General features: G+C 47.0%; 1 protein-coding gene and 1 pseudogene across 1 annotated transcript in view; both read left to right on the forward strand.

The window, feature by feature from the left end:
* PYD2 (pyrimidine 2) overlaps nt 1-25,964 on the forward strand; it is a 116,520-nt gene that overhangs the window by 43,493 nt on the left and 47,063 nt on the right. Inside the window, exons 6-8 of the mRNA XM_087691402.1 lie at nt 1,307-1,427; nt 1,516-1,603; nt 1,696-1,774. Coding sequence (XP_087547528.1) covers nt 1,307-1,427; nt 1,516-1,603; nt 1,696-1,774 — 288 coding nt within the window. The remainder of the gene's footprint in view (nt 1-1,306; nt 1,428-1,515; nt 1,604-1,695; nt 1,775-25,964) is intronic.
* Nucleotides 10,830-11,331, forward strand: LOC148026871 (protein ELC pseudogene; annotated as a pseudogene).

A 25,964-nucleotide genomic window follows, 5' to 3' on the forward strand; every position in this document is an offset into this window, starting at 1 on the left:
TTTGGTCATGTGAGGCGGCGCAGCTTGTGTGGAGAGGAGTACACCGCATCCTTCGTTGTATAGCACCCGGCCTTGGATATATCTCATGGGGAGCTTTCTGCTGGCAGGTAGTTAGCCAGGGTCGTCACTTTCTATATGAGGCCGGGATGCAGGACACGATATTCATTATTGAGGCAGGGTCGTGCGTAGCGGTCGGTTTGGAGGCTCTACCCATCTGCGAGGTACCGGAGTCCACAATAGACCACTCTGAGGTATGGGAGATCATAGGGAGTCTTACTGCTTGGCATATCTGGAAAGCGTGGTGTCAGGAGGCTTTCGGCGGAGAGAGACTTTCAGTATAGGCGACCTTAGCAAAGCTTTGGACCTCCATCATCCACTCCCTCTGTGGCCGATGGGATGAGGTGCAGGGCGAGTCCAGGGCTCGTCAAGAGCTCCAATGTCATTTCATGTGCACTTGGGGAGACCAGGACCTGTTTTTTCGTGATGCAGGCAGGCAGCCCCAGATGGGGATACACCCCCCTCCATGGCTTCTTGCCCCCATCCCCCCCAGACCACCCTGAGAGGCTTGTATACATGATGTATTTGTGACTTTCATCAGCTCTAGCTAGTCTGTTGAGCATGAGCACTCCGTTGTAATCAACTTTTTTGAGTAATATAATCAGCCACATTTTGCTTGCAAAATAAAAATAAAAATTGTATAAGAAGTGATACATATGTGCATGTACATCTTTACATGATCTTGTCAGAGTGAGAACTACTCCCCCTCACTCTCTGGTTGATTGTAACTTACCTTTTTCCTAAAGGACTTGGGTTGAGTAGAAATAAATTCCTTCAGATTAGAGGGGGGGGGGGGAGGGGGTGGCCATCTTTAACCCCGAGTCTTGTCTCCATTACTTTTACGTTTCCATGGCTGTACTTTTCTAAATAGTTGTCATTTTCAGCTTGAAGTATTTGTTCTCTCCATTTCTTGAAATATTAAGTCTTGAAAACAAACAAATTATTAAAACTGTTGAGCATACCATGTTGTTTGGGGGATTTACATATTTTAAGGCTTTCATCAGCCGGGGGGGAGAGGGCATCTTTAACCCCGAGTCTTGTCTCCATTACTTTTACGTTTCCATGGCTGTACTTTTCTAAATATTTGTCATTTTCAGCTTGAAGTATTTGTTCTCTCCATTTCTTGAAATATTAAGTCTTGAAAACAAACGAATTATTAAAACTGTTGAGCATACTATGTTGTTTGGGGGATACATATTTTAAGGCTTTCATTGGGGGATTAGAAGATTTTGATATTTGGATTTTGTAGTTGGAAGCAGAGGCAACATCAAGAGCTATCCGATTGGCACAGTTCGTAAATACACCTTTATATGTGGTGCATGTGATGAGTAGTGATGCTTTAGATGAGATTGCAAGGGCCCGACAGGCTGGTTAGTTTTTCTGTAAGCCCTCAACTAAATCCTGTCTGGCTGCTGTGACTGCCTGAAAATAAAATAAAGATAGCTTATTTGATTACAGGACAGCGGGTTATTGGTGAACCTGTGATATCTGGGCTATCATTGGATGATTCACTCTTAAGGAACCCAGATTTTGACATTGCTGCCAAGTAGGCCCCTCACCCCTGAACAAATTTCATTCTATAGACAGCTTGAGGGAAAAAACATTTTTCTTGTATTAATGCATAAGATCTGTCCACAGGTATGTGATGAGCCCACCAATAAGGCCAGCTGGTCACAATAAGGCTCTCCAAGCGGCACTCTCAACAGGAGTGTTACAGGTTGACGAAATTGTTTGTGTTTGGTTTTTTAGCCATGTTTTGATTTGAAACAAAATATTCCATATTTTCTGTTTGGTTCAGATATTAATAAATAATCATATAGGTGAAACAAAGCTAACAGGGATATGTTGCTGCTTGTTTTAATTTTCAGTTCATATTAGATGCCACTGAAATTCTAATATGCTCAAACATACTGCTCTCTATTGGAACATTTAGGGTCTATCAAAACAATCTGGAATGTGAATGTTTGTCCCTTCATAGGTAATCACAATGAATGGCTCAGTTCCCTGATGGCAAAGTATTTACTTGGTTCAAGGGAAGAGAATGCAATAGGATGTAAGATATATTCATGTTTTGAAGCAGTTCCAACCTCCAAGTGGTCATATGAATGAAAACAATAATACCTTGGACTACTATTGATGGTGTGACTCATCCTTAAAAGCCCAAATGCATATGGACTTTATTATGAGTGAGGCAGTCAGAAAAGGTGAGCAAAACAAGCCGAGAGAGCTTGGAAAGTGAGCAGAAGACCCAACTGAAGTAAAAATATTCTTGTGTATTCACTTGCTGACCAGGAACTGGCAACTGTAGTTCTGAAGTTGCCAACACCTTACTATGTGATCTAGACTCTAGAGTTTCTCGTGTTGGGATGCATCTTTTAACATAAGGGATTGTCAATATCAAGAGGTAAACCTATTGAAAGAGCTGTCTGTGGTGGATTTTTATCCTTTTCTGTTTAAGTAATTAACGATGGATGAGTTTGCACCTATTGCAATTTGTTTTATCTTCAGTTTGATACTTTCTTTTATCCTAATCATGGTTTCTTTTACATTTACAGGTTAAAAAAACGGCAGATCCAAAAAGATTTTCAGCTTACGAGTGTGGGTTCGATCTCTTTAGTCATGCTAGAAGTCGATTTGATAGTCCATAGCTCTTGCACATCCCATGAGATAGGACCTCATTGTTCTACTTCTTGACTTTAAGAAGGCTTATGATAGTGTTGATTGGGAGTTCATGGAGGACACTATTCTGAGGATGGGCTTTCCAGAGCAGTGGGGCACAGGTATAGCGGCCTTCTATTCCTTAGCTCATAGCCATGTCCTCATAATAGGTGGTTCATGAGATAGGGCTTCCCCCTTTGCACCTAACTCTTTGTTTTTGTGGTAGAGGCCATGGTCTCTTATTCGAGGGATAGATCTATAGGTATTTGTGGCATTAGGGTGCCCACCCCCAAAGTTTGAGGAGCTTTTGGACACAGAGTTTGCAAATGACTCAATTGTGTATTTGGATGGAGATGAGGGGAACTTCAGGGTCTTGGAGCTCTTATCAATTGGCACAAGCCCTATGGACTTTGGGTTTGTCACACTTAGTAGCTATTTTGTAGATCTCATGAGAGTCACTTGGGTAAACAATCTTGGATAACTTCGATTCGATCTTGTGGTCAGCCTCAACTCCTCATGCTCCACGCCCTGAACTGTGCTTTCGTTCTAATGCCAACTCAAAGATTGAGAAGGGGGATAAATAGGCTATAGGGCTAAAGTCTGCCTAGGAAGTAGGGACTTAACTCCCATCTAGAGAGCTAGCTTGTGGTGATAATCAGGGGCTCAGCTTTCGATGTGAGCTTGACATCTGATGCCATCACGTGTTGACAACTTGACATGATCCACTTCACCACTGCGACATTCGACTAACGACTGTTGTATTGACCACGATGTGAGTTGCATGGATTATCCAAAAATACTAGATTTTTTGGATAATTTTAGCCTATATTTGATATTATTTATTGTAAAAATCCGAAAAAGTTAGAAAAGCTTCTAGATTAGGATGGCATGCAAAAAGCAAGCTGCTTTTTCAGCCAATTATGGGATCTTCACAAGGATAGATTGACAAAATCGCGCGCGTCGCGATTGTTGTAAACAGGCTGAAAACTACGATTGAATTGAAAGAAGGAGTGATTTGGGAGATCTGTGACCAGGAGTCTTGGGGTTTTACCCCCCTTTTGGAGCCAACGGCGCCATCAGATTTGGGTTCCGAGCAGCAGAGGAGCTGTAATTTTTATGCACGTTTTGTTCTACGAAGAAGCTCCAGGAGATCTAATGCCTGGAGATTGCTTCTGAGTAGTGCGAAGATTCCAGGTTCTTTCAATATATATTGATTCAATTCATTGTGATTTGTTTTTGTAGTGTTTACCACTTGGGTATTTCATCTCCTATCTCTACTTTCTTCTACTTTTGATCCCCAGTGGATTCGACCTTTCGACAAAAACCTCTCTGACACTGCGGAGGGAGTGGATGATGGAGGTCTAGAGCTCTGCTAAGGTCACCTGTATTGACAGTCTCTCTCCGCCGAAAGCCTCCTTACATCGTGCCTTCCAGATATGCCATCTAGTAAGGCTCCCTATGATCTCCCATACCTCCGAGCGGTCTGTTGTGGGCTCCAGTATCTGTCGGATGGGTAGAGCCTCCAAACCGACCACTGCGCACGACCCTGCCTCGATAATGAAAATTGTGTCTTGCATCCTGGTCTTATACAAAAGATGACGGCCCTGGCTGACTGCGTGCCAGCAGAAGGCTCCCCATGAGATACATCCAAGGCTGGGTGCCATACGGCGAAGGATGCAACAAGCTCCTCTTCACACGAGCTGCGCCTCCTCATATGACCAAAGGCAGTGCTTTGGGGTTTCTAGAGGCTGCTGTGTGCAACGCTTATAACCTCCCTCCTTCTGCATCTGGGCAAGCCAACTTCCCACTGCCAAGCCTCCATGTGTTACTAGCCATAAGAAATACGACACCTCCTCGGCCTCTTAGCTATCCCATAGGGGGCGCCAGAAGGACCGTCGGAAAGGCTCCGTGATGCTGTGCTCTACCCAGTGCCTGCCACATGACGGCGCCCACTCCATATTCTCCTGCATTAGTACGCGTTTGCCAATCCTGGCAGTGTACTCAAAGAACATGGGTGGCTTTTTGGCAACTGCCGTGGCCAGCCATAGCCACTCTCCTAGATCCCACTCCAGCTCATTAAGTGGTTTGCCCTCCCAGATCCAAAGGTGCCACTCCGTGAGCTCCTTCCAGAAGACATAGGGGTCCAATCGCCATGTCTTTCCCTGAAGGCCCACCACCCGAATCCTTCTCCACAGGAGGGTGGCAATCCCCTTATCTTGCTGCCCTCTGTCAAGGGCCAGACATCCCCTCTTATGCACTGCGAAGAAAGTCCCGTGTGGGGGGCTGCCCACTCTTCCTGCACTTGTAGGGGGATGCCTGTTGGTGAGAACCTAGTTGCCCATATCTCCCCAGGCTCTATCGGCTCTCCTATCGGGGGAGCAAGCCACTCCAGAGGTATTGCTGCGTCTATCTCCCTTCTCCTCAACTCCACTCCCCTTTGACAGCCTGATGCTCTCTGCAGGATCTCCTCTTCCGCCATCTTGTACACCTCCCGCCATGTCCTAATGGTACGAGTTGGGCCGGCCTCCCAACCAGCCCACTAGATGTGGGTACGCTTGCCGATTTGTGCTTCTTCCCAATCTTTGACGTGGGGGTTCTAGATCACCGGCTGACGGTCTATCTCCTCCTAGCAGCTTGGGGGGCTTTGTGTTAAGGCCTTGCAGAGGCCCTGCCACACGCAGAGTAGGCTGCGTAGGAAAGGTGATTTGGAGGGGGGGGGTGATCTGGGCTGACGAGAAAATCCATCTCAAGGACGGCCTCCACTCACCGCCAAGCCTCGGTCTATAGTCTTGAAAGCCCTCCTGCAAAAAGACCTTCCAGGGCTGCTTGCCTGGTGTGAGGCCGTGGACAACTAGCCTGCCCAAGAGGGCCATACTCTGATATTTTGGGTCTATGATAGGCGGCGGAGCTGCGCTACGCAAGATGAGGAGAAGTACCAATACGAGGCGATGTACCAAGCCGTCGCTAGAATTACCTAGTTGACCATCAAGGCTCGGCCGGCTAGTGAGAGGCGAGCCGTACTCTAGTAGGTTAGTTTCCTCCGAATAGAATCAAGGACAGGAAGAAACTGCTGGGCAGGAGTGATGTGGAGTCCCACCTGGAACCCAAGATACTGGACAGTCTGCCCTCTGCTCACCCATCTAAATCCCAGGTGGACGCCCCACACCGTGCTAGAGTCTGGGTTTGTGAGGAAACCAACCCACTTTCGCCAATTGATTTTCGCTCTCGTTGCTGAACAGAACACGTCAAGAGCCAGCCTCACTCTCTCCAGCATCAACTCATCATCCTCTATGTAGAGTGCTGTGTCATCTGCATACTCTGAGTCTAACAACTTAGTCTCCTTTCTCACTGGAAGTCGGAGGCCGCGTAGTCCGTTCACACGTGACATGAGGAAGTGAGACATTGCCTCTGCAAAGAGTAGAAACAGGTATGGGGCTAGGGGGCAGCCCTGTCGAACCGATCTCTCCAGCTGAAACTCCTCCTCTCGCCTTCCGCCTATGAGAATCCTGCTGGTGGCCGATTTGTAATGGGTGGAGACCCCGCGAATCCAAACCTGAGGGAATCCTAACCTCACCATGGTGCCCTCTAGGAAATCCACCCTGTTATGAGCTTTCTCAAAATCTAGGAGTAGTATGGCCAGTCTCTGCCCACTGTGCTGAGCCCACTTAGTCGCCTCACAGAAGGTAAATACATTGTCTAGGATGCTCCTATCCTGGACAAAGCCTGTCTGTGTGTCGTGGATGATGTCTGGAACCATGGGGCATAGTCGCCTACCAATCATCTTTGCTAGTGCCTTATAGGCCACTGACAACAAGGTGATTGGTCTCCACTGGGAAAGCTCGAGCTGGTCTCCCCCTTTGGGGAGAAGGTTAATAAGGCCTGCTGAGAGACTCTTAGGCATCTGTCCTGAAGTAAAAATCTCCCGGAAAGCCAACAATAGGGAGCCCTTCACCACTTCCCAATAGGTAGTGAAGAGGCCTTAGATAGGCCATCCTCCCCCAGGCGTTTTGTCCCATCCTATGTGTGGAAAGTCTCCTCTAGTTCCTTCTCTGTGAAGGGGGCTAGGAGGGAGCATCCCATCTCCTCTGTGACGAGGGACGGGATGTGATCCCAAACCTGCTGTCTACACCTTTGTCCTCTAGTTGAGGCTCTCTCCTGCTGGAAGAGGCGCGTGTAGTAGTCGGTGGCAATCTCCATCACCTCGTCTGGGCTAGAACAAGTCCTCCCATACTGATCCCGAAGGCTGCGTATCTGCTCTCCTACGGTGCGAGGCTGGTGCACCTGGAAGAACTCCTTGCACATCGTGTCCCCCTTCCGCACCCAGAAAGCTGTTGAGGTTCGGAAAGAGAATTCTAAGCGCTTGTCCTCTAGGCCAACAATGGCTGCTCGTGCACGTACCTCTTGTGCGTGGAGGGTGGGATCTCCTGGTTTCTCTTGTAATACTCTCTGCGTGGCTGCAAGGTCCCGCCAGAGAGCTCTCTCCTCCTCTTAACTTTGCTGCCTGGCTTGTAAGGCTGCCTCTTGGCAAATTCTATTCAACTCGGCTAGGACCTCTGCAACCTCCTTTGGTGATCTCTACTATCCCTCATATTCCATGGAACCTCCGACCTATTCCAGTGCCTAGGGCACACCTGCCAAAGCTAGTTGACTTGTTGAATGAGAAAATCAGGATGGGAATCCTAGAGCCGTCATCTGCGCCATACTCAAATAGGTGGTTTACAGTTCCAAAGAAGAATGGTACTCTCTGATTTATACAGGACATGCAGCTAGTAAACAGAGTTACTATCAGGAATGTTGGTATAGGTCCAATTGTGGATGAGTTTGCAGAAGCATTTGCTAGACGTGCTATCTATTCTTTAGGTGACTTGTATCCAAGATATGATCAGTTTCAGTTGGCCTTGGAAAGCAGGGACCTAACCACTATGAGAACTCCTATTGGGCTTGTCAGGATGTGTACCTTGTCTCAAGGTGCCACTAATTCTGTTGCGCATATGATGAATGCCATGCATAAGGTCCTTTGTGAGTACATACCTCAGCTTGCCATGCCTTTCTTAGATGATGTGCCCATTAAGGGGTGTACAGAAGAAGAGAAGAATGAGAGTCTAAATGAACAAGGATGCAGATACTTTGTGGCTGATCATATTGCAGCTTGTGAAAAGATTTTGGCCAGGTTAGAAGAAGTGAACTTGACACTATCAGGGCAGAAATTTGTTTTTGGAGTAAATGAGGTCGTCGTTGTTGAACATATATGTGGGTATTATGGCAAGAAATCTTCACTTGCGAAGGTGGATGCTATAGGAAAGATCACGGAGTATTGTTCTACCACTTTAGAGGTACGGAGATTCATTGGAGCCTGTGTGTTTTACATGATTTGGATAACCCATTTTGCACACATAGTAGATTGTTTATATCAGCTGCTTCGAAAGGGGCAGAAATTTTATTGGGATGAGAGCCATACTAGAGCCATGTGGAAATTGAAGAAGTTATTGCAGACTGCTCCTACTCTCAGGAAAGCGGATTATAATTGCGGAAGGCCTATTGTATTGACAGTTGACACTAGTCCAATTGGGATAGGTTGGGCTGTGGGTCAAGATGATGCAGATGGAAACAGGTACGCTATTCGGTTTGGGGCAAAAGTCCTAAACGAGAGACAGAGGAGGTATCCGCAAATCAAGAGGGAATTACTGGGGATTGTTACGGCTCTCAAATGCGACAAGGAGTATTTTATTGGAGCCCCAGTTGTGGTAGAGACAGATTGCTTGCCATTGATAGGAATGATTACGAGTTGCTCTACTCCGGACATAGCTATACTGAGATGGATCGCATACATCAAGTCATTAAATCCAGAATTTAGACACATAGCAGGGAAGGATAATCCAGTGGCGGATATGCTGTCTAGAGCTAGATATGATGATGAGGAGACACGACTTGCAGAAGAGGATGATGCAGAAATTTCAGCCGCTATGGTTGATCATATTTGCCATATCTATGATATTGTGGCTTTCATAGAAGAACTCTATGCTGGAGATTGGTTGTAGATTGGCAAGTACCTTAGTACACTAAGCAAAAGAGATGAATGGATAGATGAAGAGTTCAAAAAGATCAGAAGAAAAGCCTATGGTTATTTTCTCAAGGACGGATTTCTTTGGAAGCACCCGAAGAAAAGAGGTGGATTACCCTTGCGGGTTGTCTGCGATAAAGAGACCCAGTTACAGGTGATGAGAGAGTTTCATGAGAGTCCTTGGGCTGGTCATAGAGGAGTGTGGGCTACTTATGAGAAAATCAAGGAAAAATATTGGTGGAAAGGTATGTACAGAGATGTTTCTCGCTTTGTAGAGACTTGCAGAGACTGTTAGATGTATTCCGTAGTGCGTCATTGAGACGAGCTTCACCCGACCTATCTGCTATGCATTCATTATAAGTGGGTAGTTGACTTGGTTACTATGCCGATGGGTCTATGGCAGATGAGATATATTGTATTGGCTAGAGAGGATCTTACCAATCATGTTGAGGGCAGATCTTTGAGAACGAAGACCACTAGTGCAGTGTGTAAGTTCTTATTGGAAGAAATTTTCTGCAAGTATGGTTGTGTGGGTAAGATCATTGCAGATTGCGGTGAATTAGATGCAGATGAAGCTAGGGAGTTTTTCTCTCAACTAGGGCTCAAGTTGGCTCTAACCACAGCATACATACAATCCAGAGGGAAATGGAAAGAGTGAAAGAGGGCATCCGCCAATGGTGAAAGCATTAGCCAAAGCATGCAGAGGACGGATTGGAGAATGGCCGAGACTTCTACCATTTGCTTTGTGGGTTGATCGTACGACTCACAGTGTTACCACAGGATATATGCTTGCAGAGTTGATGTATAGCCAGAAACCGGTTATGCCGACTGAGACTTGTACTTTGACTTGGTCAGTTTTACCTTGGTAGGAGGATTTGACGAGAGAGGAGCTCTTAGCTCTTTGGATCCGGCAGTTGGAGAGAAGATAAGAGGATATTTAGCTAGCTATTGATAGGTTGAAGGTTGCTAGACTTAGAAATAAGGACAGGTTTTGACAGCAGGCATTGCTTGCGGCCTAGAGCAATAGAAGAGGGAGACTGGGTATTAGTCTTTGATAGCAGCCTTGAAAATCAGTATACTGCACTTCGGAAGATGGTGAAAAGATGGTTTGGGCCGTACATAGTCAGACATGTCTTTGACAATGCAACATATGAGCTGACAGAATTGGATGGGACAGTGCTTAGAGTGCCCATTGCAGGACAAAGAATCAAGATTTTCAAGAAAAGAGATGAGGAGGATTATGCATTGGAAGAATTTGCAAGAGAAGAGCAACGAGAAGAAACTCCAGTAGAAGAGACAGATGATATGACAGATAACCTTGCTGATATACCGGAAATAGATAACGAAGAGGTTGATCTGTTCGTGGATCTTGACGACAATGATCATGGGTAGTTGGCCTATCCGAAGGATGCGCAGGATCAGAGGGGGTGGATATCGTGCTGCTGCGCATCCGAGGTGTGGAATCCACCAAAAAGTTTGTGTGTGTGACATTCGTTACTTTGTGCATACCTAGTCGTTGTGTTTGCATTTTATTCTGCGTGTGGCTTACGTGTTTGTGTGTATATGAACCCTAGTTTTCCCGTAAGTGTGTTTTCATTTATCGTCTCAAACCCTGTGTGTGCTGGGACTTCGTTCCATTGTAAATAATATTATCTGTGTGCATTTATCTCTGCGTGTGTAACCTAATATTATTGTAAAAAAAAAAAACCGATGCCAAGGTAATTTGCTGAAGGTGTCAAAGCGGTACTAGAAATCCCGGATCTAAGATAAGAAGAAATACAAGAATGCCCTACAAGTGGACGACTAGGAGACTTGATGAATAGGTGAAGCAGGATCAGTTGGAACTTGATTCTACTGAACATGAGGGAGATGAAAAAGTTGATGATAAGGCTGGGAGCTTAAAGATGACTTGCCATCAAAAATGCAAAATTGATGAGACGCATGTAGAGGAGGGACATGAAGATCTTGATGCTGCAAGTCTACGCGAACATGAAGAGTTCACAAAGGTGGAAAACATTGGCAAGATAGAGCTTGGGAAGTATGAGATTGACACATGAATGCTTGTATATCATGCGGAAAAGTGGCAATGAGGGAAGACATGGCACCAAATCATGCTTTGCGGCTGGTAGTTCAAGATGAGTTGGTCACTGTGCAAGGGCAGCTAAAGCAAAGAGAGAATCAATTGCAGCTGGGTGTGCAGGAAATGAGGAAGGAGAAAGAGGCTCTGGAGCAGCATCTTCAGGTCATTCTTACAAATACTGATGTTTTGGAAAGCTGGCTGGCCAGCCAGGACAAATCAGTAAGAGATATAGATATTGATGACGTTTTTGAGCCATGTGATGGGCTCTCCAAGAAAATGCTTGATTGCACCTCAGCTGATCTTGCCGTAGAAGATGTAATATATTCTCTAGATAAAGCTGTGCAGGAGGGTGCCATCCCTGTGGATGCATATTTATCGGCAGCTCCGTTGATCTAGGAGGAAAGACACACTCTGATAGGCTCAAAAAGCATGGCCGCTACACTCTGATAGGCGCAAAAAGCATGGCCGCTCGTCTTGGGAGGAAGAAGGGGAGTCTTCTCTGAAAAATTCATGGGTGAAAGGAAGAGGCCATGAATGAGATTATCTTTATTACTAATCCTTGATGTCTGTTAAAGCATCCGTGAAGAGGCGCATGTGTGTTAGATCACCATCATTGGACAGTTTTATGAGATCCGAAGCATCGCTGAATTGTGCTCTTTGAGGGCATCCAAGATCTTGGAAATTTATCTTCAGTTCCGTTGATCCAGTGGGAGGACACACTCATATGTGTGAAAAATCATGGCAGCCCGTCCTGAGAAGAAGAACAGCCTGTCCTGATGAGAAGAACAGCCATCCTGGGGAGAAGAAAAACAGTCATCCTTCGGAGAATAACAGCAGTAATTACAACCGGTACTTGAGCTTAGGAAATAGTATGTTCTCCCATACGGTGCTAATAGATATGGTCTGAAAAGCTTTTGAATTGGAAACCCCTCATCCAGAAGTTGCAAAGCTTTCTTCTAATCCAGATGATGGCATGTCAATGCTTCATGAAGAGCCGTGTACAGATGCTCATCCCACAGCAGTTTCCTCTAGAATTAAGTACCATCAGTCCTTGAACCATACCACCAAACTATCTTGAAGGAAGAAGTCGTGCTGTCCAAATTTCCAGCTCACCGATTACTATTTCTGTTTCTGATGCCTGTGCATCATGGTAAATTTATGGCAGATCCAGGAACAGAGAAGATTGAAGGCTAACATAATCTATAAATATGGACAATTGGAAGACTATCTCTAGCCGTAAGCCATCTCAGTATCAGCAAATAGCCACCATGATGGAACTTGGATCAGAAGATTATCCATGTTCATCCACTTTCTCACTCATGGATGAAGACCATACTCTTGGAAATTCTCTTCAATATGTATGGGTGGCCTAAGCCCATAGGCCGCTCGGGTTTCTTCTTGTTGTACCTTGTATTTGCTATTGGCAGAAATAAAACAGAGTCTTGGCATCATTTTCTCGTCTTGCTTATTCACTTGATTGATCTTCTATCTTGAAATTTGTCAAGGTCCTCTGTGGATGCGACTTTGTTTTCGAAAACCCTTCGACATCTTTGGATTAAGTGTCAGGAGGACCGGGCAATGTGGTGCTCGAAAACCCTTCGACATCTTTGGATTAAGTGTCAGGAGGACCGGGCAATGATTGGACAATGTGGTGCTTGCAAATTGCTCAATCTCGCCTTCACGAGAGCCTCCCCACTCTCCCACATAGAACCTATTCAACCACTCCGGCAAAACTCCTCCAAGCCGCCTGTATCCCCAAGAGAAATCCAATGATCTGTCTCTCCTGTGGAAAGCAGGGTCTCTCCAGACGTCACGTGCTCCTACTACCAGTAGAAAGACCTCCCATGCCTCCTGCTCCTCCCCAGCCATGCCCTGGTAGTTTCTGCCTTTGCCCTCTTGGTCCTCCAAAGCCTCCAGGTTGTTGAAGTCTCCTTCAACAATCCAGGAGTCCACCTCTGGGAGTTCATCTGCGATCTCCACCTAGAACCTGCTGCGTGCCCTAACCTCCGTAGGGGCATAGACATTGAGGACTCCAAGGCATGAGTCCCCAATATCCAGTCTGATCCAAAGAACCCTCCCTGCCACTATCGTCCCATGGTCTTGTACACAGGTAGTGAGACTCGGGCCAATAGAGGTGTATACGTCTCCGCTCCTACTGTGGCCACCTATAGCGTGCTTCCAGTAGGTGTGCAAGCTGCCCCGAAGTACCTTCCCTACCCATTGGGCCTGGGTGGGGTTGAGCTTGTGCTCTTGTAGAAGTAAGATGCCGATCCGTCCGGCAAGGGCAGGTTGCAGCTCCTGCCGAATAATCAACTTCCTGGAACCACGTGTCCCATGGTAGTGGAGACTATTCACATTCCAAGATGCAAGGTGTAGGCTCATGGGGAAACTTGTGACTGTTCGGTGTGGAGGCAGCTGATGAGGAGGAGAAACTATGAGGCATGCAAGTACGCTTTGCCGCTGGTCTGGACGGTGAGCTCTAGTCCCCCATGGTGGCCCTTGACCGGACCATAGTGGTGATAGATGCTCCAGGTGGTACTATTTATGCATCTATCAACCATGCTGAGAGTCGTGACTCTGTACATTGGTAGAATCGGGCCACCTAAGACAGGGGCCACTCGATCACATCCTTCGGAGCTCTCCACTGAGGAGAAGCTCGAAAGATGATGCTCAAGTGAGGGACCTAGGTGCCAGCCCACCAGTTAATGTTCATCATGCAGCCTGACCAATGCTGTGTAAACAATGCTAGTTCTTCTTCTCCCATCCACTGGGAGATGTGGTCCGCCACCTGACTCTTTAACTCCTCTACCTATGTAGTCGTCCACTCCCCTGAGTGAGAGGACTGAAGAAAAAAGGCATAGTTTGGTCCATCCGGTGGTGCTAGTAGATGGACCTTGCCCCTCTATGACTTAGGAACCACGAAGATCCCCACCTCTAGCGGTAGTGGAAACTCTCCGCGCTCTGCAACTCTCAAGTAGGACCATGGGCCACTGCGGAAGAACTCTTGTGGTAGCAACTTAACTTGTCTCGAGAAAGTGTGATGGGCGGCAGGGGCGGATGAGCTAGTAGCTGTGTGGGAGGGGGAAGACTGCTGGTGCGAGGAGGATGTAGGCATGTGCGGCTCATCACCACTTGTGGGAGGAAGGGGAGTGGGTCTGGGGGAGGTCGCTTGAATCGGGTGCGGGTCAAGGGGAGTGCTCGGTAGGGGAGATGGTGGGGGGGAGAAAGATTGAGTGATGGTGGGATGGACAGCAGTGTATGGCGGGTATGGGGGGGGGGGGCTGGTAGCCCTGAAAAGGGGGGGCTGTGGGCCAGGGTCAGTGAGGGGAGGGTGGGTGTGGGGACTGTGGGACCTCAAGTGAGGTAGTTCGTGGCGTGGGTGGTGGATGTGGGGGGGCTGCAGTCCTGCCGGGTGGGGCGGGCAGGGGGGGCTGTGGCATGCTTTGCCAAGGGGGCGTCGCACGCCCACCTGCTCCCTGCTGCCGAGGCTGGGTCTGAGGAGTTGGCTGCGCCCCCCCTGTCGTCTCCCTCTCTATCATCTCTGGACCTGTGTGAAGCCATCAGCGTCCACCTGCGGGCCTGTCGATGGAGCCGCCTTGGCACTGAAGCACGTACAAACTGCTGCCTAATGCCCAAAGTCGTGGCAGCGCAAGCACTGCCCTGGTTGCCCTGTCACAATGACTTGCTGCCTAAAGGAGTGCCCGTCCCCTCAATCTCTAAGAACTGTGGGATATTCTTTACCTCTTTTACTACCACCCGTACCTTTGGGACTCCTATTGCTGTCACTGCATCCGTGAAAGACGTGGGAAGGACAGTGCCGAAGAGACGTCCAAAATCTTCCACGAGCTGGCGATACTCTATCGCCAGGCCGGGGAAAAGAAGGGTGACCGGGTGCTGAAGATACCTGTTATGGATTGCAAATGCCTCCATAGTAAAGCCACTGTACCAGGGGACCATGTATATGACCCCCTTCGTGGACACATATGGTGAATTGGCAAGTAACTCGCGAGTTGCGTCTGTCGAACTGAGCCGGACCATGAAAATACCTTGGCCCAGTAGGACTACCTCCACGATCTTGTGCTGTGTCGATGCGCAGCGTGGAGGGAAGCCAGTCCCGAAGCTGGGCCCTGGCTGGAGAATGTCCTACTACCTGACCATAAATCTATGTTTCCTTTAGCTCTAGCTCCTTAGCTCGGACGGCTAAGAGCTGCTCCTCAGAGAGGACGACGCGCAAGGTGTCCGACCAAGGGTTTCCATTGCACGTCCCTTTTGCGAGAACAACCAATCACGTCGCGGTGCTACCTGGTGGGGGGGGGGGAAGTTGCTGCAGATAGAGGGAACAATTGGAGGGTGGGGGAAACAATCGTGGGGGGGGGGGGGGGGGGGGGGAACTACTGCTGATTTTCAGTGGAAAGGAGGCTTGGCGAGGGAGGCCTGTCGACAAGTCAATGGCGAGGGAGGCCTGGCCAAGGGGGGGGGGGGCAGCGAACTATCGTGGCGGGGGAAATGGCCAGGCGGGGGGACAGGTTGGGGGAAAACGGCCAGGCAAGGGGGGAATGGCCAGGTGGGGGGGAAATGGCCATGTGGGTGGATAGGTTGGGGGGAGACAGCCAGGCGGACGAATAGTTTGGGGGAAAACGGCCAGGCGAGAGGGGGGGGGGGGGAACGGCAGACGGGTGGCTGTTACGAATCGTCGGGGCGGGGGGAGCTCAGCGTGTCGAGTGCTAATAGTGTGCTTGGTCTGGGGGGTGGCCGCGATTAGGCGGAATGAGGGCGGGGTGACCAAATAGAGCGGGGGGGGGGGGGTGCGATCTAACGGAGCGAGGGGGGAGCTTACGACGTGACGGTTGCTGAGCCCGTAGGAGATGAGAGAACATTCCATCCGCTACCCTTGCCTGCCATGCCATCCTTGTAAGCTTTCACCATAGCCTGCTCAACATCCAACCTTGCCACTTTGATCGTTAAACTCTCCTGCCTCTAGAATAGTAGCCATCCATCCCCTATCTCCATGCCTACTTGCTATTCCATCCTTGTCAGCTCATGCCACACTTTTCGACGGCTTACTTGACATCTGCCTTCAGCCCTCTCTTGCACAAAAGCCCACACCCTATTGTGGTTTGCCGATCTGCCCAACCATTGCGTGTTGCCAACAACAATGGCTCCTACATCCCCCACTCTAGTAGCATTGTTTCATGTCGTGGTTTTCACCCTTTTTCTCCTCACTTCTTCCCTCCTCACAAGCCATCCCCCAAGACCAATAGAGCACGTAAAGTTTAGCAACACAAGAAGCTATACGACAACATCAACAAGAAGATAACTTCACTTCTGAGACAATAGCTGGTCTATCTTTTATCTTTGGGGACTCCACTGCAGCCTCCAAAGCTTCAATGATTGATGCTGTTTCACAAATCAGGTTTGATCTTGACATAGAGCTTGACAAAAGAGACAAAGAATCGGCCTTGCATGCTATTCCATAGATTAGGTTTGATCCTGACGTAGAGCTTGACAAAAGAGACAGAGTGGTGACTTTGGAGGTGTCATCTTTGGCCTGCCAATTGGTAGGGTGATAGACCACCAATGCATGCATCAAAAGAGATGATATAGGCAGGGCTTTTAGGCATCCTTGCAAGAGTCACTAGAGTAATCTTGCTAGGGAAGGGGTGCTTGAGGGTTAGGTTTAGCACAGCGGAGCAATTCGTAGTGGCCACTAGCCCATTTGATGTTTGAATTGTAGTTGCCTTTTTTCATAGTTGGATTTAGAGCAAGGATTATTCCATATTGGGAGATGGCACAACTATCACAGTTCATTTTCTTGGTCTCAACAAATGCTTCTTGCCTCATATAGCCCAAATGAGTAGAGCTTTTGTGTGAGTGATTCAAGGAGATAGGACTTTCGAGGATGTGGTGGCGGAAGGGTGCCCTCAATACCCATTGGTCAAGGTAATGGCGCATACTTCTGCATTGAGCTACCTTCCTCGAGCCATTAGGATCCCATTGGTGCATGGGGAGTTCATGGTCTAGATAGTATACTACAATAGCCTCCTAGTATAGAGCTTTGCCTATAGGATGGTAGGTCATCTTGTAGTAGACTACCTTAAGATGTACCAGAGGATGCAGGCTTGGCTCGGATTCCTTTTAGAAATCTCATAGGAGCAAAAGGGAGCAGTAGAGGAGATGAATTACTAGACAAATGGATAGATAGAGTCAAAATATAGGGAGGGAGATAGATACATGTGCAATAGTGTGAGAGATGATGGATAATTGTTAGAGATCCTGGGCTGCTACACAGGACTTGACTGCACCACTTGAGGTGGCACATGTCACTGTGTTGGGGCGCCCCTCTCCCAGGCTAGAGGCAATAGATGAGCAGCTTGCTTAGTCGCTTGCAATGTCACTAGTAATGCCAACATCTGGAGTGGTAGTGACACCCATTGAATGGAGGAGCCACCTCACTAGTACCCGCTACCCATGAGTGGGAGGAAGGGAGCAAAGAAGAGTTTGGTACGAATTTCGATGACTCCCTAGACTCTATCAAGTTCCCTCTATTCATTAGGTTGTAGAGATTAGTGAGGTAGGTTAGAGTGTATAGTAGGCAACAAAAGAGATAGGTGTGGCCCATAGAGCTAGACTAGTTTGAGATACTTAAATAGTCTCCATAAAGATCCTCTTATGGAAGTGGATAACAATTCTACCAAAGATGGAGCTTCATGTGACAGGGCCTCCATAGAGCATGAGTTAGAGGATCAATGGACAATTGTTTTGCCAAAGATGAAGCCTCATGAGATAGGATCTCCATAGAGCACTAGTTAGAGGATTAGCGGATGTCCTTATGTTATAGGAGCACTTCCACTTAGAAGAGAATTTCTTAGTGCAGTGGGAGAGTTTCACATATTGGACTCTTGCTATAAGACACTCAGAGATATAGACAAGGATTTGTACTTGTGTCGGTGTGCATTGGCTTCATGTGGGTGAAGGTTGGGGCATCCTTGTTGCAAGGAGGGCCCTTTCAACTTTGGGTCAAATAGATATACATCGCTAATAGCCAAGACAAAGAGAATCTTTTTGGATTGATCTCACTTGATCTTTAGTATTTATCCCATGTTGATCATTAGATAGGAGGAGGGGATTTTGACATGGTTGAGGCTTTGGAGGATAGAAGGGATAGATGCATAGACATTATCAAAGGAAGAGAGTAGATAGTCTTGGAGGATTTTGTCTTTCATATCAAGGGACAAGACCTTTGGTTCATGTAAGAGTTTGGCCTATTCGCAAATTCTCTTTATTTTTTCAAAAGAAACAAGACAATTGGAATTAGGGATTGCTCCCGATTGTGGACACATTTTATGCATAGTTGCTAGGTATGAAAGGTATGATAAAATACGATACTAAATGATACCTTATGATTTTTTAAGGTATGGTATGGTATTAGTACAAAAAAAAAACATGATTTTAAAAAACCATAAATCATTAAATGATAGAATACACGTTTAAAATGAAAATAGTCATTTCATTACAAAATAAGATGAATTTATGAGGGTAACCATCGTGGTTGCATGGGTTGCGCAAAACATGTGATACAACTATAGTCTAGTGTATCATAATGGCATCATGCATGTAGATACAAAAAAGAGAGAGACCTATGAATCTACGATGAGACATCACTATCATCATTATCATAATTAGAACCATCTGAGTGCTCATCAAGAGTCTGAAGATGACTCCTCGGCATCGGATGATGAGACACACTCATACTCATTCTCATTGATGAGGTTATCATCATCATCAAATGATTGCTCCCTAGGTGGCAGGTGTGTAGGCAAGGGGGGGATGTCATCATGAGGCACAAGATGTGAGCTACTAGAGCCCTGCCTTGCATATGCCTGCAAGCCACTCAAACCACCCCTCCTCGATGTTGGAAGGTGTCGAATGACCCTGCCCTTATTACCACCTACTTGAACTCCTCGCCCATGGATACGCTGACTGCGAGTGTCATGAGTATCTGCTGCTATAAGCTCTCTATAAAGCTCTGCAAAAATCATCTCCTTCTCCTCGTCCACCTCTTGATATACACTCAAAAGAGTGTCGCTTGTCAACTTGAATGTATTAACATTCACCTACACAATGCGCATAAGATTGTAAATGCTAAAGTCTAAATTGTTAAGTATAAACTTTAAAGTTCAAGTTTAAAACAACAAATTTTAAATTTTATGGTTAAGTATTTAAACTTTACTTGCTTTGGACCACCCATGCTTATCCTAGCCCTCATTATGGATAAGTTAGTGTGGCAATAGATTGGCCACTCTAGCTGTTGTGTGCTAAGCCGATTGCGAATCTTCGTGTGAATGAGAGAATAGGCACTCTGGTTTCTCTCACATGCACCCGAAGAGCAATCCTAGCCACAGACCCTCATGGCTAAGGGCTGACGAGTCTCCAATGTATATCCAAAGTTTTGCCACCAAAATAAAGGTTTCACAAGTGACTCTCTCCTCCGACAAGTGGGAGAAGGAAAAGCTACATGCTCTCTTTGATCTGCATAGCATTCTAGCTCCTTCAACATTGTATTGTGGTCATTCACAGGGACCACACGAGTCAAATAAGCAAGTTGGTCTAAATGGAGCTCTCTATCATCCATGACCACTGGCAACTTGTAGGCTGGATGTACCAATGCCGCAAAACCATGGATGGGCTTATGCATTCATGCGCATCTCCTCTCTGCTATCTCTAAAACATGTGCACGCCGTGTCTCTGTGATCACTATACAAGCACGTGCCTCTACCAGCGCCGCTCTAAAGAAGTGAACGAGAAAGCGCATAGTGGACCTGTCGCAATCACTCATATGTAACATCCTATAAAAGGGAGTCATGACAATGATAATGGCACAGACTTTCTGCTAAAACTGCTCATTAAGGCACAAGTGCTGCATGGCTTTGGCCTCCTCTATCTCATACTCATCCCATTCATTCCATAGAGTGGACACCATTGTACGAGGCAGACCACACCTCATAAAGGCGCTCTAGCAATAACTACATGTAAGCAAACCGGGTCAAAGAAGGCCGTTTCAACTCGAGTGTGCTAGGCTCACCATACATCACAAGCAGCTTTACCTATACTGTGAAGAAGGTAACAATTGATGTAGCTTTGCAGACCACCCTTTTCATGTTGAGCTAAAATATGCATTACTTGCTGATTAGCCTCTTAAACAGCCCTAAAACACGCTAAAAATGCTCTTTTAGAGTAAAACCCTAAAACAGGAAGCGATTCGAGAGAGTTCAGTGGAAACCCTAAAATAGGGAGTAGTTCGAGAGAGTTTAGTGGAAACCCTAATTTTTGGGGCGTCCTTCCACATCTATAAATAGATAGGCTGCCCCCATTCAGCCATTATCCTTGTTTGCAGGTTATACCAACCCACACACCCTCTGCTACTGTTGGCGCCCAGTTTCCAGCCTGCAGCCCGCCTCCATCTGCTGTCGAGCCATCATCGATTGCAGCCACATTATCTTCAGCCTGTCCATTGCTGTACACGAGAGCTCTCAGCTGCTGGCGACTGCTTTAGACTGTCCCAGATTGCTGTTCAGCCTGATGTCCATCAACTCCAGGGTTAGCCAGCCTCCATTTTCAGCATTGCAGGCCCTGACACTCTCAGACACTGTTTCAGCCTGCTGTTTACAGCAGATTATGCACAGTTTCCAGTCTCCGATCGGTGGTACATTGCTGCGTTTACCAGTTTCGAGCCTCCAGACTGCTGCGTTTTGGTGACCAGGCTGTTGCCATTCACTATTCAGCACTCCTACACTCCGACTGGTGGTCACAGACTTCGGATCCATCTTCGGTGGACGTCACACTCCGACATTGCTCTGCCCTTGAGCACACCATACACTCTTACATTCATTCATTTCAGAGTTGTGTTCTCTCTCTCCCTTCTTTTGTTTGTGTTTGAGTTTTGAGTTTGGCATTTAGGGTTTGAGTTTTTGAGTTTTGCGTTTAGGGTTTGAGTTTTGCCCTCTGTGTCTGTGTCTGTGTCAGTCTCTTTGTGTTTCTATCGTGATCGTACACTCTGTGTGTCCTCAATGCAAACCCTAGCAGTTTCCTTCACATGGTATCAGAGCCAGTGCTCTTATAAAGAGTATCCTACGGATATTGTGGAGAGCTAGTCTTTGTGCGAGACACACAATACGACTCGTAACCGAATCACAATGTCCTAGACACCTTCTTCTCCAGTTCCTATGATGTCTTATTAGGCTTCTCCATCATTGGAGGCCTTGAGACGGCATTATAGACTTGGTGAGGAGGACGACACTCCACCTTCACCAGATTTCACTAACATGACAGAGGACTTTGAGGAGTACTATCGCAACAAGTATGGCGATACTTGCATCCCTCCTACCAGTTTTGCTACCATATCCAGACCGGTTAGTGAGGTTGGCCACCTCTCCGATCATGGAGGACATACGTCATTCGGAACGTTTGGCGATTCATCTTCATCATCTCACCCAGGTCCAATGTCAGGTTTGTACAATTCTTTTGTTTTGCATGAATCAAAACCCTCGCATGTTTCTTCTTTTGAGATACAGGATCCGGATGGCTTTGCGTATGCGAATTTCAATAGAGGGGGCTCATGAAGCATATGAAATTCAGGTACATATACAGCTTCTGTTTCATTTGAGCATATCACACACACTTCTCACTTCGCTCCCATCCCACCCTCTTCTATATTACACCTCTCATAATTTTTCCAAAATCTTGGATTACACTTGACATCTACATTACACACCCTAGGGGTTGGATCTTCCATCTCCGCTCCTAGCACCTTTTCCTTATCCACCCCATTCTCTACCTCTTTGCACCATGGTACTTCGTTAAGGGGAATGCCACCCTTTAACACAATGCCTCTTACCTTTCAGTACATGAGCACACCCATAACTCCTAGGACGACTGTGATAGGCATCCCCCTCACTATCCCAGCTCCACATCTCCCATGACCACTCATACGCAGGGGTTTCCATCCTCAGCTTACGGTGCGTCTTCACACTCTCCTTGGGTTACACCTATGTAGGGATTCCCATCTTCTGCTCACCGTGTTTCCGTCCCACCTCCTTGGGTTCCTCATGTGGCTACCATGCCCATGTCTAGTCAACCCATCCCTCCCTATAGATCCACCTTGCACACTACACGTATGCTTGGTGGGCACTCTGGGGCCCATTCCCAAGTGTACTCCACTCTCCCATTCTACCCACACTACACTTTTTCACACTATCCATCTTTGAGCACTACCACTCCTGTTGCAATGGCCAAGAATGCCTTCATGGATAAGACACGTTTTAACGGGTTAAATTTCACCACTTGGTCTAATTTCATGCAACAAGTGCTTGAGTCTCAGGGTCTTTGGGACCTTGTCATTGGTCTAGAGCCTATGCCGGACCCTTGACTAGCTCACTGTGATTACATCCATCAATGGAGAGCCCGCAATGCCATAGCCAATGTTGAGCTGATGCAGGGATTGCTTCCTGAGTTTCACTATCAGTTGCAGCACTTTCCGCTCGCGTCAGAGTGTTGGAGTCACCTTCTCGATCGCTATGCGGCTCATGATCGTACTCAGCGCATCAATCTCGACTTTAAGCTTCAAGAGTTCTCTATTAAGGAAGGGGATGATCTGAAAGTCAAGCTGGCTGAATATAGGCGGTTACTTGCCGGGTTCGCCACTACTAGCTCTCCAAAGTCAGACGACGATTAGGTTACATTCTTCTTGAGTAAGTTGCCCGACAAGTACTTCAATTTCATTCAACACATCATCTCCCAACCTAGATTGCTAACCTTCTAGGAGTTTGAGTGCCATTTCTTGCGTTACGCGAGGCTGTATGATCAAGTCCACAAAAAATCCTCATCACAGCCTTATTAGAGCAGAGGGAGTTGGTTGCCTCTTCTTCGGGAGAGACAACCACTAGTGGCAAGAACTCGCTAGATGCGAAGGTAAGCCAATCAAAGGGTGATTGCTTTTCCTTAGATGGAACCAAAGAATCTAGACCTATCTGGCAGCAACTCCCTAAGAAAAACCGGTTTTGCACACATTGCCAGAGAGTAGGCCATGTGGATGAGAAGTGTCGCTCCAAGGCCCAAGGTCTTCCACCTAAAAAGCCTCCGCAGACCGCTGCGACTGCACGGTCCAGTGGGGCTACATCTTTCTCTCTTGCTTCATCTGCTCCTTTAGCACCCGTTGTTGTTGCTGTTGGACATGTGGCTCGAGTATAGCCTTAGTAGCCCATCTCTTTCACTATCCCTGAGGGACTGGCTGATTGGTCTGCAGGTTCCGATCCCGTTGCACTTCATGCATCTGTCTCACCTTCCTCCCCACCTCGTCAAGCGTTCCCTTAGCAGAACCCTACCATTGGACGTACTCAATGGTAGCCACCTTCTTCGACTCGCATGTCTCTAGGTCCTTTCGGATACCCTAGGTCAGTCTAGCATTTATTTTTCGCACTCTTAGAGTCGGGTCCATAGGATTCATTATCCTTAGTTTTTCCATTTTTTTGTCTTCCGCTGCATTTACTCACATACATACACATTCATTGCATTTATTTTGCATTAGATTTTCTTTCTGTTCTGTTTTGCTTTGGAGGATCTCACCACTAATCTTTGTGTTTGCAGATTCTTATCTCTTTTGCAGGGTTTTGTCTTTCAGTGTAGGGCTAACTTGCAGATTGCTTTGGTCCTCCCTAGGCTAGAGATGTGGGGATGTGCATCGCTCCTTTCATGGTTTCATCATCCTAGGAGTACTTGCTCTTCTTCCAGCATGGCGGTTTTCCCTTCCGAGGCGGATCGTGCAACATCTCTCTCGATGCTATCATGGCGGTGACTTCTACCTTGCTATTCTAGTGGGGTGCTTCATCCACTTCATCTTCTTTCATTTCTTATGGTTCTTGGCACCATATGAAGACCGACATCAGGCTCCTCTTTTTTCTTTGGCATCTACATCCAGGTTGAGAGAGGGTTCCTACCCTTCTTGGTATTCTACAGGCTTCAGCACGTTGTCTTCGATATCGGCTTCTTCCCCCTGTTGTACCTTACCCTTTGCATTGCATGATTACATCATCCTTGTACTAGGGCGCTTGGGCAAGTGAACAATTTTCCCACAAGGGACACTTTCCAAGTGGTACCTGCTGCATGAGCATTCTTCAGCATGTAGCATACTTTTCATCTCATTGTGCAGCGCAACACTTGCACAGATCCTAAGCTGTTTCCACCAGCGGGTGTTGTTACCACACCACCCTCCTTCTTCATCACGTGGATACCTTATCACCTATTTTTCCTCGTCATCGACACCTTGAGTGGATGGGTTAGCTTGTAGTGTTTTGTGATGTGTTGGGTGTACCCTCCCTACTCCCATCTTCTGGGTCACTTTTACTCAATCGGCCGCATCTCATCAAATTTACTTCACTTATTCAAAAAATAAAATAAAAATCCATGTAGTTCCATCCGCCTTTGTAGGGCTTGGTAGGTCACTGGGCAGCTGCCGTGCACCCTTTGTCCGATGCCCTATCCTCTTTGGGGTGACTACTCGGATTCCCTTGGTAAGATAACCATCGCCTCTGTAGTCTTGGTAGGCCATTAGGCAGCCGACGTGCACCCTTTGTCCGATGCCTTGGCTGCTTTGGGGTGGGACGCCTTGGGGTACATAAACATCACAATGGCTGGTCTAACCTTTTAGGTCACTTTTGGGCCTGAGAGGGGGTGTTGAGCTAAAATATGCATTACTTGCTGATTAGCCTCTTAAATAGCCCTAAAATACACTATAAATGCTCTTTTAGAGTAAAACCCTAAAACAGGGAGCGGTTCGAGAGAGTTCAGTGGAAACCCTAAAACGGGGAGCGGTTCGAGAGAGTTTAGTGGAAACCCTAATTTTTGGGGCGCCCTTCCACATCTATAAATAGAGAGGCTGCTTCCATTCAACCATTATCCTTGTTTGCAGGTTACACCAGCCCACACACCCTCTGCTGCTGTTGGCGCCCAGTTTCCAGCTTGCAGCCCGCCTCCATCTGCTATCGAGCCATCATCGACTGCAGCCACATTATCTTCAGCCTGTCCATTGCTGTAGGCGACAGCTCTCAGCTGCTGACGACTGCTCCGAACTGTCCCACACTGCTTTTCAGCTTGCTGTCCATCAACTCCAGGGTCAACCAGCCTGCATTTTCAGCATTGCAGGCCTTGATACTCTCAGACACTGTTTCAACGTGCTGTTTACATCAGACTACGTACAATTTACAGCCTCCGATCGGTGGTACACTGCTGCGTTTACCAGTTTTCGGCCTTCAGATTACTACATTTTGGTGACCAGCCTGCTGCCATTCACTATTCAGCACTCCTACACTCTGACTGGTGGTTGCAGACTTGGGATCCATCTTCGGTGGATGTAATACTCCAACATTGCTCTGCCCTTGAGCACACTGTACACTCTTACATTCATTTACAACATTCATTCACTTCAGAGTTGTGTTCTCTCTCTCCCTTCTTCTGTTTGTGTTTGAGTTTTGAGTTTTGCATTTAGGGTTTGAGTTTTTGAGTTTTGCATTTAGGGTTTGAGTTTTGCCCTCTGTGTCTGTGTTTGTCTCTTTGTGTTTCTGTCATGGTCGTACACTCTCTGTGTGCTTAGTGCAAATCCTAGGAGTTTCCTTCACACTTCATCCACTTGAGCTTTCCAATGTCCTCCATAAGCAAGTCCAAATAATGACCTGCACACACACAATTGTGGGAAACTCGGCCTCAAGCAAATGGCCCATGCGCCGACAATTCGATGCATTGTTGGTAGCAAGTTACACCACATTCGAGGGGCCCACCTACAACCACAATTTACAAATTACAAGTAAGTATACTAACAATACTTTGGAGGTTAGAGAGAGCAAGAGAGAGTGGAGCCTTTCAAGTTTCAACTTTCAAGATTTAAGAATGAAGAGAGATGGGGGTTGGGGCCCAGGGGGAAAGAGAGAATCAATATAGATATTAGAGAGAAATTAGAACAGGGAGATGCATAAATTTTTTATCATAATGAAAGAAAGTGAAACAAATTTAAAAGGCAATGTATACTTGAATGATAGCTTGCTGAATGTTGTGGTAGAT

The sequence above is a fragment of the Lygodium microphyllum genome, chromosome 13, assembly GCF_053477565.2.
Source record: "Lygodium microphyllum isolate KBCC chromosome 13, Lygodium_microphyllum_v1.1.10, whole genome shotgun sequence".
NCBI classification, from domain to species: domain Eukaryota; kingdom Viridiplantae; phylum Streptophyta; class Polypodiopsida; order Schizaeales; family Lygodiaceae; genus Lygodium; species Lygodium microphyllum.